The sequence below is a fragment of the Alternaria ventricosa genome (genome assembly GCF_023758065.1).
Source record: "Alternaria ventricosa strain BMP 2768 chromosome Unknown scaffold_10, whole genome shotgun sequence".
Classification (NCBI taxonomy): domain Eukaryota; kingdom Fungi; phylum Ascomycota; class Dothideomycetes; order Pleosporales; family Pleosporaceae; genus Alternaria; species Alternaria ventricosa.
Genome location: NW_026055690.1, coordinates 458129 through 471809, shown reverse-complemented (window position 1 = coordinate 471809; position 13681 = coordinate 458129). Strand labels below are relative to the sequence as shown.

Below are 13681 nucleotides of genomic sequence, written 5' to 3'. Positions count from 1 at the left end.
GGTGAAGCCAAATTTCTCCAACGTTGGCAAGGGGGAGGCGGAGTCGCAACCGTCTGTCACGTCGCTGTCACTGTCAACAGTCACGCTAAACACGCGGGAAGCACATAGTTCTGTCCAGAACGTCGCTCCTCACCCTTTTAACTCTCCCCTTCTCCTATCCTCAGACGAAGAGCATAAGCTGACACCGTGGTTGTCGCTCACGGCCTCATTCGCTGATACCGCCGAAACCACCGATTGGCATGGAATCTTCCATACTTTTTGATCACGGATTCCCCCTATTGACCGGGCATTAATGGGCTTCATTTCTCGTGATCGCGACTACAGGCATGGCAATCTTGCGCGCCCCGTCATCGCCCTGAGTACCAAGCACCGACCCACGCGCATGCTGGTCTGCTAATTTTATCTTCCTGGGTTACGGGTTACTGGTCAGCCACGGCAGATCCTCGTAAGGCAAGATCCGCCGTTTTGGTGGAGCTCAGCTGAGGCCACTCAAGCCCGCCTCATCTTGAGCGCGCGTCGTCGCTCCTATCTTTTTTTCTCCCTCCACCTTTTCTTGTTTGTCAACCACGACACTGCCACTGACGATGACATGACCTGCCTCCCGGCGTTGCTTTCGTTTCCACTTCCACCCTTCGATTAGCGATGCGATAATACTCTTGGAACATTTCACACTCGTTTACTAGTCTAGTCGCACATTATGCATTTCTCGCCTTCCCGCCTGGTCATAGGCATCGCCGTCTTCGTCGCTGTTAGCTTCTTCTACACTATCAACTCGATATCCGCACGCGATCCTACCTCCATCTTCTTCAACCCGCGCAAAGGCTATGCTCCCCGCTATTCCGCCGTCCGACGCCAGCAAGCCGAGACCTTCGTCGAGTCCTACAACCCCGCGAACGTAACTAAGGCCGGCCCCGAGAAGCAGCGGAAACTATGTGTGGGCATATCTTCATACCAGCGCGATGGTGCTCAGTATCTGCCAGATGCTGTGGGCTCGTTACTGGAAGGCCTCACGCCTGAGGAGCGACAGGAGATATACCTCATCGTCTTCATACCCCACTCGAACCCCGGGGCTCACCCTGCGTACAACGAGGAGTGGCTATCTGGTCTCGCCGATGAGGTGCTGACGTACGGATACGGCTACGACCGCATGCAGTACATTCGGATAATGGAGGCACGAAACAACTATATCGAGAAGGGTCTGTTCGACTATCAATACCTCTTGAACAAGTGTACGGAACAATATACACCCTATGTTGCTCTTTTCGAAGACGACACCGTAGCCATGGACGGCTGGTACCACCGTACCCTTGGCGCCATCCACGAAGCCGAGCAACAAGCCGCGTTACAGCGCGCGAAACCCGACTTCCTCTACCTACGCCTCTTCTACACCGAAGAGTTTCTCGGCTGGAACGCCGAGGAGTGGAAGACGTACTTGAAGAACTCAGTCTACGTGGCCCTCGTACCCACGGTCATCATCCTCTTCCTCCGCTTCGCACAACCCACCACCAAACTCACCCTCGCCCTCATGACCCGCCGCACCTTCTTCGCCATGTACACCACGCTCGCCCTCCTCATTCTCATATACTTCGGCCTCGGCCGCATCACCGTCCAGCCCATGGCCGTCGGCGTCCACGAGATGCCGCGCTTCGCCTGCTGCAGTCAAGCCTTCGTCTTCCCCAACGTCAAAGCCGGCGAACTCGTCGAATACTTCAAAGAACGCCATCTAGGATATATGGACGTCATAACAGAGGACTTTGCCAACGAACGCAACGAGCTGAGATATGCAGTCACACCCAGTCTGGTCCAGCATGTGGGAAGGAAGAGCTTCCATGGTGACGATGTTGGCCCAATGAGCAAGTGGATGTTGAGTGTGGCGGAGAAGACGTGGAGTTTTGCGTTTGAGAAGTTTGATTGGAGGGCGTTGAGGAGGGAGCATGAAGAGGTTGCGAAGATGAGGAGTGATGCGAGAGATCCGTTTGCTGGTGGGCTGGAGATATAGATGTGCAACTGGAGTAATGATTTCCTATAGATTACTGATATGTTAGATAGAGATATACCCATGAATTTGTCAATGTATTTTGTTTCAATAAATTTCATACAGCTCTCACTTGTTCTTGTGATGTGCACACTGTTGAGATCTCGTCAAGTCTTCCGTCAAATCCTCTGTCCGGGACGTTTGCACGAAAGTCATTTGGCATTATCGTCACGATGTAATACATGCAGAAGTGTACTACTGCTCGAGTTGATTGATTGGTAAACTTGACTTACATGCTAGCCGTAGACTCGTTGTGGTTACGGTCGGTGGCGGGCCGGTCTTGGCTGCTCGTTGGTGGTGAACCGGGAGGTAAAAGAGACAGCTTGTTCCCCAACGCAGGCTTTCGTGGGCCAAGAAAGGTTCCGAACAATCGATCACATCTTCGTTCGCCGGAGTCTTGTGTGGACCGACTCCAGGTCTAATCTTGCTTGACGCCGTGCCGCTGAAGCGTCACTCATGGCCTGACTGAGCGCGCAGAAGTGCCGAGATTGACACGTCGCAGTATGGATCTAGACGCTGTTAGTTAAGCTCATTTGTGCGGGGTCGATAAGGGTTTACCTGCTTCTTCTCCCGACGCTGCCTCTTTCTTCACCCTACTCCTTCACTCCAACCTCTTGCCCAACCACCGTCTGAAAACCTCGATACTTCGCTATCTGACGAAGCTGATTGTGCGAAATGACTCATAACTACTCCAATTCTCATCCAGTTACGTCCTGCGCTGGATACGATGTCATCGGTAAGTTCGCTCTTTCAACCTTTGCAGCGACGACGTGGAGCAACCACGACACGTAGGAACGCGGGGAAGGAAGTGTAAGGGCTGCATCCATGGTTAGATCATGTTTATAACTGTTCTACGCGGAATGGAACTGTGTTTCTGCCCAAAATTAGAATATCAGAATCTTTCGTTGAAAACGTTGTTGACGATTTGGTGTTGGGATTTTCTCGTAATCTACGAGCTTTAATCACAAACCACTGTCTAACACCACCGAACATCGATACAAGCACTGGCTAACACCATCTTTAGTAGTAGAAGAAAATTGGTTAAAGTTCATTCGTAACGGGGCAGCGAGTGTTGACTTCGACCTCTACCCTGGGTATCTCATCGACCGCACTCAAATGTCCGACTTTTATCGCCAGATGAATCATTTCGCCACCCCGGACCCGATCAAAAACCTCGGCTTCAAGCTATTCGATCGCCACGGTCACTTCAGAGAGGAATACAAAGAGCACATCGTCAAGAAAGGGTCTGGCATCTGGGGATCGGAGCTAGACACTGGTCTTCTCCTTCTACTCAACGGTACCACGACAAATCATGCCGCTCGATGCCACGGTGGGAGCGCACGCATCATGCGAAATGTACTAGAAGGATTCTCAGATCATTTCAAGAAGCCTGTGTATGCGTTTGTCAATTCATGGGAAAGCACTGCAAAGGGGTCGACTCCTTGCACCTTTCACGATGATCAAGAACAACGATTTCGCGATCTAGGATTCCGGCGTGTGGGCAACACGAAATTCTTCGCCTTGTCGAGCCACGCCAGTCATCCGTGCCATCGCCTACCCGCAGCAGATGATTTCGATCCTTCGCCTTTACAGCCATCCAAAGGTACGGAGGACTTTATGAACATTGTCGTCGACGCACTTGCCTCTCCAGACCACTTGTTCTGCGAAAAGCTGGATACTAAATATAGTGAGATGAGCGCAGAGGAGATCTCTGGGGTTGTCCTACACTCTTCAGGTGGCAATCTCCTGCACATTGTTGCTCTCAGTGGGATGTACCAAAGTGCAGCTTGTATGGTTGCCCGCTGGCCTGAACTGCGTCATGCGAGGAATGATGCGGGTGAAACCCCGCTTGAGGCTTTGGAATGGCTAATCGAGGAGGATAAGATGCGACTCGTATACTTTGATGCTCAGGAGCGATTTGAGCATGGATGGCTCACGCCCAAGAACACTGAAGAGACCTTAGCTGTGCTACGTGGATAGTTAGCTTACCCATGAGGTCAACAGATTCGTGCGGTACAACGGTCCTCACGAACACATCAAATGATCAGAAAACGAGTTGGACTTTGTGAGATTTCGGCTAAAGCAAGGTCTGGATACGCCGCGCACATGTGGACTGTGGAGAACTATGACGCTGGGCTATTGCCAGTCTGCTCTTTGCCCTCTTCGCCGCTCACTGGGGTATATTCAGCTCCAATCAGCTTCGCCAACTCTGAGATGTTGGTGTGATCAACCGTGTTTTGCATGCGGTACATGTACTGGCATTCGCCATCTACAAATGCCTTTCGTTAGCAGTGCGATCGCGAAAGGACGGTCAACATCTGACTACTTACCAGCTGATAAAACCACCTCACCACCATTCAGTGCCTTTGGTCCCACAGAGTTCACATGCTGCAGGTTTCCCAACGCGCCCTTGATGCCGCCGAAGATCCTTGACATAGTACTACCCGCGTTGCGCATGTAGTCTCGCTGTTCGTCACCGGCTTTGCCTTCCGCTAGATTGGACTTGAACTGGAAAAGCTTGTGCAGCCTCAGGCTAGGGTCAGTGTAGATAGGGTATTTGGAAGAAGAATTGGCAGCATAGGTGTCGATGGGTTGATAGGAGCCGCATCCTATGATGAGAACTGGACACTATCTATCAGATGAACGTATGATGATTTCGCACGGCTGATGCTTACTCTGCGTATTAGGAGGGAGGTTCGATGGCGGTATAGACTCGCTAATGCAGCGGACGTATGCTTGGCAGTTCAAACACCCTGTCGATGTTAGAATCCTTCACGCATCCTGGTCTTCCACCATGCCACTTCTTTCCTGATTGAGATGATGCGAACGTAACGCTCAGATCCTGAGCTTGGCTAGCACTCACAGAAATGCCGTGTAAACACCAAAACAGTCCTCTGGCCTTTGACAAGTTCACCCAACGTCTTAGTCTTGCCTTCGCGATCGTATACATCGACTTTGAGCGCTTCCGACAACTCCTCGGCTGTGGGCAGTTTACGTGCGCCAGTCACGTCGGCGGATTCGGGAGCAGCGGCAGCCATCATGTACGACTTTGCATATAATGGTGGGTCTATCTCGAGTGTCTGTGGAGGTTGGCAGCGCGTTGTTTGCCGTCTATGGTCATCCCTTGGTCTTCGTGATGACGATTGCGGGAGCCGGGAGCGGCATGGCGTTGCGCTAGTAGTGGCGCTAGTACCGACGCGACATGGTGCGACCGCCATGAGCGTGAGGCTGTTCGGAAGGAGCTCTTGCTGTTTTTCTCTTGTTCAATCGCACCACATCACGTCGTTGCGAAACGGAACGAGTCCTTGTAAAAACATCGCGCCTTGTTACAACACATGCGCTGAGATCTATGTCGCTGACGATTTGCTTGCAGCACCGTGACGCGAACTTTGAGTTCATCAATTACAGCAGGAAACACAGAGACGAGAAGTTGCGACGAGATTTCAGCCGAAGATGAAAGCGCACGAGGCTCGATGCCATTGTCGCGCAAAGCTTAGTAGAACCTGCCTCTGGCGACTATGATCTGGACTACCACCAACACACACCGACTGTGCCAGCTCCGCCTCGCCCTCCAGCACGTTCCAAATCGCGGCCGCCGAGGCATGCAACAACCACGAAGCGCCGTTCGTGATGGTCTGGAAGCGGAGTGTCCGGACGCGGGGATTTGTTTTCATGGAGACGATCGGCTAGCCGAAAACCACGTCACAAACTCACAAATCTTCCTACCACATCGTATTCGGCACATGGGACTACCCGGGTAGGCAGTACGTGCATTCCAAAAGTGATACCAAATGTAGGTTTACCTGGCAATTTGGTCCTATTCTGTCACCGCTGCTCGGATGACATCCGAAGCGATTACTTTTCAAGCTTCGTCAAGCTCGATTGACAGGTGCTATTCCATAGTTGGCTGCTAATAATGGAGCGACTAGTCGTTAGCTGCCCATCAAGCCTCGCCGGGATGCATCCGAACTATCGAAAAAACCCTTGAACCAGGGAACGTCGCTCGTGTTAAGTGCAATATCGTCATATCATGCGACTGAGCCTCGTATTGCGGCGCAACAAGAGCCGAACGTCGTAGAAGTCCCGCTCGCGAGCCAATGAGATCCGAATCGCCTCTCCGAGAGCCTCACGAGAGCCACAACATGGCACCAGGGCTAAGCAAGGACGTGATCAGCTGTGCTTCCTCCGTATATCCGATCACACTCCGTTACCACCAACAATTAGGATGACATAGTGGTGGCCGTGTACATAAAGAATATATAGTCCAGCCATCGCATCTCCAGTTGTTTGTGTCCTCCATCATCAATCGACAGCCGAGAACAACTACCAGCATCTCCTCAACACACAACATACTTTTCCACTTGACCCAGGACCCAAAAGACATTCTCGCCAACATGCTCGCCAAATCTGCCGCCATCGCGTTGATCCTAGCATCTGCTGCATCAGCATCTCCCACTCTCCGCATGCGTGAGGACAAATGCACAATTGCCTACGACTCGTGCGTCGCCGCAGGAACTGCTGAAGTCATCTGCTCATGCGACCGGACCGCTTGCTACGGTGAGGATGCCGCCCGCATCCGCGAATGGTGCTCATCTCAAATCGCCCTCCTCCCAAAGACAACCTCAACAGCTACTTCAGCGGCGGCCTTCTCATCCATCTCCGGCATTCCCGGCGGCTGCAACCCAGCTCACCCCGGATCGTGCCCTACACCAACATCTGCCCCAGCTGCCACTTTCTCATCCATCTCTGGCATTCCCGGAGGTTGCAACCCTGCTCACCCCGGATCATGCCCTACGCCATCCGCTGGATCTCAGCCAGCCGCTGCCCCTACACCAACTGCTGCCCCTTGCCCTGCGGTAACCGGAACACCAAACTCCAGCCCCAAGCCCGTTGAGGGCAAGACATGGACAGTCTCGAACCTAATCCGCTACTGCATCGACGGAAACTCCGGCTGCGACTACAACTTCGACGTCACCGCAGATGGCAAGACCGAGCACTGCACTGTTATCCGCATGCCGGGCTCCAATGCTGCTACCGAGAGCTGGTCCAACCAGTCATGCGGTACTGACTTGACCGTCTCTTGGGGATACACTGCGCAGCCCGCGCCCGCATTCGCTGTTATCACTGTCAGCAAGTGCAGTGAGCTTGCTTGGTTCGGCGTTTCTGATGTCAATGGCGGAAAGGTTTCGCCCAGCAGCCCCTTCGGCTCCGGTGACTTTGGCACTCTTCCCGCCTCGCCTGTTTACACTTACTACTAGAAGTTCATTATGTATGATTGGTGAGACGGATATGATAGACTTTACGAACTTGACGAGAAGAGATTAATGTAATGGCTTTACTATTTTGATACACTTTGCTCAATTATGGCTGTTCGCTCGTACAAAGAACGAATATCATCTTGACTGTACATGTACATAATAAGTCCACATGTCGAACGAAGTCCAATGTGATTGTCCAGTAGTATGACTAGGTACAAAATCCGTTAGTATGACCAGTGGTTGACCTCCTGACGCGACTTCATATCAATATGAACTCTTCGCCTTCGTGTTTTACCCAAGTCGAATTCTGACGATCGCAATAGGGAAGATTAAGTCGATTGATGTCCCATAACTCTTTCTCTACGGAACTAATTCCCACAACAGTAAAACGATGATTTCCACAGGGTCGCAATGTTACCATATGCGAGCATCCCTCTAGGGTACAGATGATGTCGCCTTTAGATGGCTGGTTGACATGGCCTAGATGCCCGCCTTCTGTTAAGAAGAGCTGTCTGGTATTGATAAGGTACGTTTGAAAGCGTAACGCGTGCAGATGTTGGATATTTTCCACGACCAAAGATTTTCCAAGATTTTCCACATATTCGTCGTATGCATCCAAAAGGTCCTCCGTGCTCCCAGAAAGGCCGTGGTGGTGCTTGTACTCGACATCAGGTCGGTAGCTTCGCGTGAGGAGAACGCTAAGAAGGCGCTCACGAGAACAAGCTGTATTTTCTTTTATAGACTCTAGTCGTTGGTTGAGTGATAGATAGTCCTTGAGGTTCTCATCATGCCAGCTAGCGGACCGAAACCGGAATTCAGGTGCGAAGCATCTATCTATCGTGTCGAAACGCACGCCCCGCACACGTAGTTCGGATTGATCTTGGGAATGAGCCCAGATGTGATGATCTTGACTAGAAAGAAAAGATCCGGCAAAACTGAGTGCGAGAAGTGGTGTTGAGACCGAGGCTCGCCATTCTGGTACCCAAGACGGCAGATTCCTGGATAACAGTTGGCCGTTTCTCTCCCGCCCACAATATGATAGCAGATTCAGAGACCGCGTCGACCGTATAATAGATTTCGCAGTATTAATGAGGGTCTCTTCGTAGGTAGAATTGTAATCTGTCTCGATAGGTGCAGCATCGTCGTTGATCTTTTGTAAACCTAAAAATGCATATACGGAGTCCCTGGGGTCGGTGGTTTGCAACATCGGGGATAACTTTGAGAGTGTCCATACAAAAGGCAAGTCATCTTCGTCGCGAGTATGAGAAATGTTGTGCCAGCTGCGATGCATTATAGAGAGAGTGCGAGATCCAGGCCTGGAGACGAAGTCGTGATATGATGTGTTTTGCGACGAGCTCTGAGCCAGCTTGGACGATATTGTACGAGGCAATGGTGCAACATCAGGTGTTTTTGGAACAAAAGGCGCTTTCGATAACCACACAAGGGCCAAGAAAGGTATGGCAAGCCCTCCAAAAAGGAAAGTCGCGTGCTTTGAGAGTACAATCTCCTGAAAGACCCATGCACGGGAGAACCAAGCACTTTCGAGAAGGTTTAAAATCGCGGCGAAGTCCTGCGGAGAACATTGAAGAAGTTGATCCATGATCTTTCCTTTTGTGAGAACTATACTCTCTCGAAGTTCGAGTGAGTAGCTTGCTACCGTGATGAGAGCGGAAAGTCGTTTGCTAGGTCTTGCTCCCATGCCCAGCCAAGCTATGACTCTTTCACCCTTCTTGTAGATATCACCCATCATCTTGACTTGATGATTGCGCTCCTGCGTGCTAGACTGATTGATGTTGATTTGGTCGATCCACAGATATCCAGTCTTGCATTCCGCCGAGAGATAAGGAAGGGCTTTGGCAAGATTGTCGTTGATGCATATCTTCCGATCATCTCGCAGACGTAGTATGTTGCGCCGCGTATCCGGTCCCCATACATACGAGACGGTTTCAAAGGGTGGTGCATCGGTCAATGTTATATGTTCGATGTCGTACTGCCACTCGTTTGGTCCTATCTTCTCGACTTTGAGAATGCGTATCTCATCTTCCTCCTTGAGAGATCGATAGGTGTAGGCGGGTAGTGTGGAGTCGTCTTGCTGAGTACGCGCCAGGCTGGCTCTGGTTACTGGCCTGTGACCTGTGTTTGGTGTGATTTTGCGACGTTTGGCAGGCGGCTTACAAACCTCCATTTCGATATTCCTTCGCACCAAAAATCGAAGGTAGTTTGTTTGGGCGAGACTGAGATGAAGGAAAGTACTCAGGTAGGAACGCGGTGCGGCTGAAATCATATTGGGGGACAGCACAGCCCCGCTGCACACTCGCCCACCGATCAGGCAGCTGCGCACCATCTCTCGCTCAGCCCTCGTCGCATTAACTCTGCTACCACGCGGTTTTGGTGTGCGAGTGAGTGCGCGCCGTTGAAACAACGTTGCGCAATAACTAATTCGACTGTCCTGCGCATAGTGGCGCGTATTATCCATTGTGTCAGGCACGCGCAAGGTGTGCACAATCTGTCTTACAGCAACCACAACGTTCCAGATCCATCGCTCACACAGTATGGCGAGCACCAATGCCACGAAATCGCAGCAACGTTTCCGTACCATGCCGAAGTTGAGCTCGTGGTCGCTTCACCCCTACGACGAACAATTCACACCGCGTTATTAGGATTCGAGCCAGAAGTGACCCGGGGCGTCCAGGTCCTCGCCTTACCCTCGTTGCAAGAAGCAAGCAACTTGCCATGCGACACCGGCAGCGATGTCGAAGTTCTTCAGGAAGAGTTTGAGAACACCGTAGCGGACCTCGGCCTCGTAGAAGAGGGCTGGCAAGTGAAAGTAGGCAGATGGACCATCAAATCTTGATCCAGCATTCCAAAAAGTATCATTACAGGGTAGGCTTACCAAGTATGGCAGACTGACTCATCGCTCACGAGTGCCTCACTTCTCGCTAGAGCCGAAAGCGCTCGGCAATGGCTTCGAGACAGACCGGAGAACAATATTGTTGTGGTCTCGCATGGCTGCTTCCTACACTTCCTGACCGATGACTGGAAGGGCTCGTTGAGCGCACAAGGTTTGCAGTCTCTTGATCGTTACATTGTTTGACCATTGCTGATCATCTATGACTAGCCACCGGATGGTCGAACGCGGAGTTTCGTTCATATGAGCTTGCGAGCGATGGTGGCAGCACCCTACTAAGGGAGACAGCAGAATCAAAGGAGAGGAGAGGAGTTGCAGCATGCGATCATGAGAGCGAAGAAGAGAGGCTGCTAGAGAGAAAGAAGACGATCGACACTTGGTTGACGTGGGGCATTGTCACTGGTTGAATTATGGGGAATGGTAAGATTGTATGGTATGTCGAAAGAACAACACGCGTATTCGCTTCCAACACCGAGAACCTCTTTACCCCTCCATCTGCCCTTTAACATCTTCCCACCACTTATCAACCACTCCTGCCCTCTCACCATTTCTCGCCTTGATCTCACAGGGAAACGGCAACGGTCCCCCGATGACATGCGGTGTCCATTGGTCCGGCCCAATCTCTACTCCGTCCTTCTTCCCAAGTTCAAAGTTCTTGACCAAGTTTCCACAAAAGACCAACAGCTCCGCCTCCGCAAGATCTTGGCCGGGACACACTCTCTTGCCCCTCCCAAAGTTATGATGGCCTTTCAAGCGTGGATGTTCGGTAAGTGGAGACCTAAAATTGGGAGACGAGGGGTCGAGCCAGCGGGAGGGGTCGTAGATGGAGGGAGGAGAAGAGGAGTAGGTGGTGGGGTTTTGAGACATGGCAATGTCGAGTACGTGAACGACGGCGCCTCGGGGAAAGTGGTAGCCGGAGTGGGTGTAATTCTTCGAGAGTAGACGAGGAACGCCTGATGACTGGTTAGCTTTATGCTGTATGAATTTTGGAACAGATCGAAATTTAGGATACAGAGGGAAGCAGGAACTTACCGAGTGGAACAGTACTCTTCCATCTCACACATTCCTTGATAGCTGCCCTCAAGATCGGTAATTGGGAACTGTGCTTCAAGTCCACCATCTCATCTTTCCCAACTACCTCATCGATCTGCTGGCGTACTTTCTCCTGCCATTCCGGATGCAGAATCATAGCCATGACGAACAGCGTCGCCGGTCCGCCAATAGTATAGATCGCGACAGTGCAGAGCATGCCAACTGCAGCTATGGCCTCTTCCTCATCAGCGAAAAGAAGGTCGGTATCGGAGCCAATAGCTTTGGTAGCCAAGCTTGCGGTCGTGTAAATTGTATTGTCTTTGGATGCTTTTGCCAGATCGAATGTGTCCTTCCACAGCACTGCTTCCTTTTCTCGGCGTTCTCGCACTCCACGCTGACCCGGCACCATCCACTCAGGGAAATATCTTAGGAACGGCATGAGATTAGGTATGGGTCCAGAAGGGCCAAGTTGAGAGATGAAGGCGCCGGCGTTGGTCATGTGCTCTATTGAACGATCAGCGGTGCCATACGCGAGGCGAGAGCTGATTCTAGCGCAGAAGAGATGTGTGAGAGTGAAGAAGTCTTCTGGCTTTTGGGAGAGCTCGTGCATGAAGCGCTTCATCTCAAGCTGGATGTGGCCGTAGTATTGGTTCTTAGCTGCGCGGGTCATCACTGCGTTTGCGAATCTTTTTTGACGGTGGAAGTGATCTTTAAGTCGGAGGTCAGTGACAAGCTCATATCAGAGTCTTGGTATTGGCAGACATACCTGTGTACCCGAGCAGAGGCAAGTACAAAAAGTCCTGTGTCACCCCTGGGAAAGACCCAATATCTGCCCTCGCCGAACTCAGCTCAGCATTCTTAACCATTAAGTCTTGCGCAACATCTTCTCTTGCGACCCAGATGTGCGTTTCGCCCCCAAGTGTACATGCGAACAGCCCGCCATACTGCTTGCTGAACTTGTGCATTGAGGTCCAAGCCTGCATGCGGTCGACATCGTGAACGCGACCTAAGTAAGGAAGTGTTGAGCGCGGACCCGGGAGAGCTTTGAGACCCGAGCCAAACGGCGGAAGTTCGCATGTGAAGTAGTGAAAGCAATGGTATGTAACAAAGAGAAACAGAAGTATGAGGAGGGTGCGAAGTACAGACAGGAAGACTTGATATCCAGAAGTAGGGAACGAATAGGCTGTATGATCTATCGTAGCGTTAACGGACTGGAGGATGGTAGCTGCGTCTGGCAGCTGCATGTTCGGTGCAGAGTTGCCCATGTCGACTGTGGCTGTATCTCGAACTTGGGGTTGGAATTCGCACCTTCCATCGCTGGCCGATGCAAATGTCCATATATACACTCGAAGCGACATAGTAAAGCCACTTCCTCAGGTGTGGTCAGCAACCATCAGCCTAATCTTTTTTTGGAATACGGTCACCGATCATGTGGCTGCTCACACATGTTCCCTCGCAAATCATTCATATTGGATATACTCAATCAGTTTGAGGGCCGATCCAGCTGCGTAAGGAGTAGTGAATAGTGAGGATATTCGTACACTGCAAGATGAAGAGCAGCAAAGTAGGAAGGTCATATTAAATGACGTTCCACGCTCTCGGGTTGAGCATGCGCATAATATCCTCGTCGGTAAGGGACATATATCGGTTCCCGTAAAAGCTTGATACATGCGTGCTGCGACCGTGCGTACTGTATAAGCACCGATGCATTCTCTTCTGATGTGGAACTTCCTGATTCACCGTATTACTAGGGCCCATGACGAATTAGGAATCATTTTCGCATGTTCTGTCATCATCTTCTACGCTGTTACCGGTTTCGGGATCGGTCCAGTCGCCAGAGTCGCCATTAGTGGTGCCTTCCTCTTCCTGGAAGTCAGCCTACATGCTGTGTGCGGTATGATTGGATGTGCTAGCATTGCGTGGACCGAGTCTAGAGTCAAACAGATATCGTAGACGATTGTGCTTGGATGGGATTACGCGCCGGAACTGCGAGATCGTTAGCGATGTCTAAAGTGATACTGCCAAACCAGCCATTCGCGGTAGATGACGCAGCGCGTTCGTGAGACTTCGCTCTCACTTGCCGCTGATCTGTTATCAGTCTTGGCATGGGGTAGACCGCATGGCAGGTATCAGAAAGCGGTCACACCCATAGCATAGTATAGGGCTTCTGGAGTCACCTTGCTTTGAGCGCGATAGAGGAGGTGGCGCAGAGTTGACGCGTTGGCGAGGTTTGTGCTTGGCCTAAACCTCGGCACATGCAATGACCCTGAGCTAGGCCCAATTGGTCATTCCGCAAAATCACGACAATTTCGCGTAATTGCAACGCGTTCTCAACACCAATATTGCGAAGTTTCTAGCATTCGAGAAGTGTATATCACATGAAGAACTGCACACGTCCGAACATGTGGCGTTCTTCCAGTCATCATGCTCCACTTACCCCACATCGGT

At 51.4% G+C, this 13681-nt stretch overlaps 5 protein-coding genes across 5 annotated transcripts; 3 read left to right on the top strand and 2 right to left on the bottom strand.

Moving 5' to 3' along the window:
* Positions 1–697: 697 nt before the first annotated feature.
* J4E93_006249 (uncharacterized protein) lies at positions 698–1999 on the top strand (the record flags this gene model as incomplete). The annotated part of the gene is made up of 1 exon (XM_049344166.1): positions 698–1999. The coding sequence occupies one exon, from the start codon at positions 698–700 to the stop codon at positions 1997–1999; it is 1302 nt and encodes a 433-aa protein (XP_049198601.1).
* A 1152-nt stretch (positions 2000–3151) lies between these two features.
* J4E93_006248 (uncharacterized protein) lies at positions 3152–4015 on the top strand (the record flags this gene model as incomplete). Its single annotated transcript, XM_049344165.1, has 1 exon — positions 3152–4015. One exon carries the CDS (start codon positions 3152–3154, stop codon positions 4013–4015), a length of 864 nt encoding a protein of 287 aa, XP_049198600.1.
* Positions 4016–4158: 143 nt separating this feature from the next.
* On the bottom strand, positions 4159–5076 carry J4E93_006247 (uncharacterized protein; the record flags this gene model as incomplete). The annotated part of the gene is made up of 4 exons (XM_049344164.1): positions 4159–4304; positions 4366–4656; positions 4711–4788; positions 4899–5076. 4 exons carry the CDS (start codon positions 5074–5076, stop codon positions 4159–4161), a joined length of 693 nt encoding a protein of 230 aa, XP_049198599.1.
* Positions 5077–6498: 1422 nt separating this feature from the next.
* On the top strand, positions 6499–7293 carry J4E93_006246 (uncharacterized protein; the record flags this gene model as incomplete). Its single annotated transcript, XM_049344163.1, has 2 exons — positions 6499–6502; positions 6548–7293. The coding sequence occupies 2 exons, from the start codon at positions 6499–6501 to the stop codon at positions 7291–7293; spliced, it is 750 nt and encodes a 249-aa protein (XP_049198598.1).
* A 3911-nt stretch (positions 7294–11204) lies between these two features.
* Positions 11205–11971, bottom strand: J4E93_006245 (uncharacterized protein; the record flags this gene model as incomplete). The annotated part of the gene is made up of 2 exons (XM_049344162.1): positions 11205–11919; positions 11964–11971. The coding sequence occupies 2 exons, from the start codon at positions 11969–11971 to the stop codon at positions 11205–11207; spliced, it is 723 nt and encodes a 240-aa protein (XP_049198597.1).
* Between the last annotated feature and the right edge of the window lie 1710 nt (positions 11972–13681).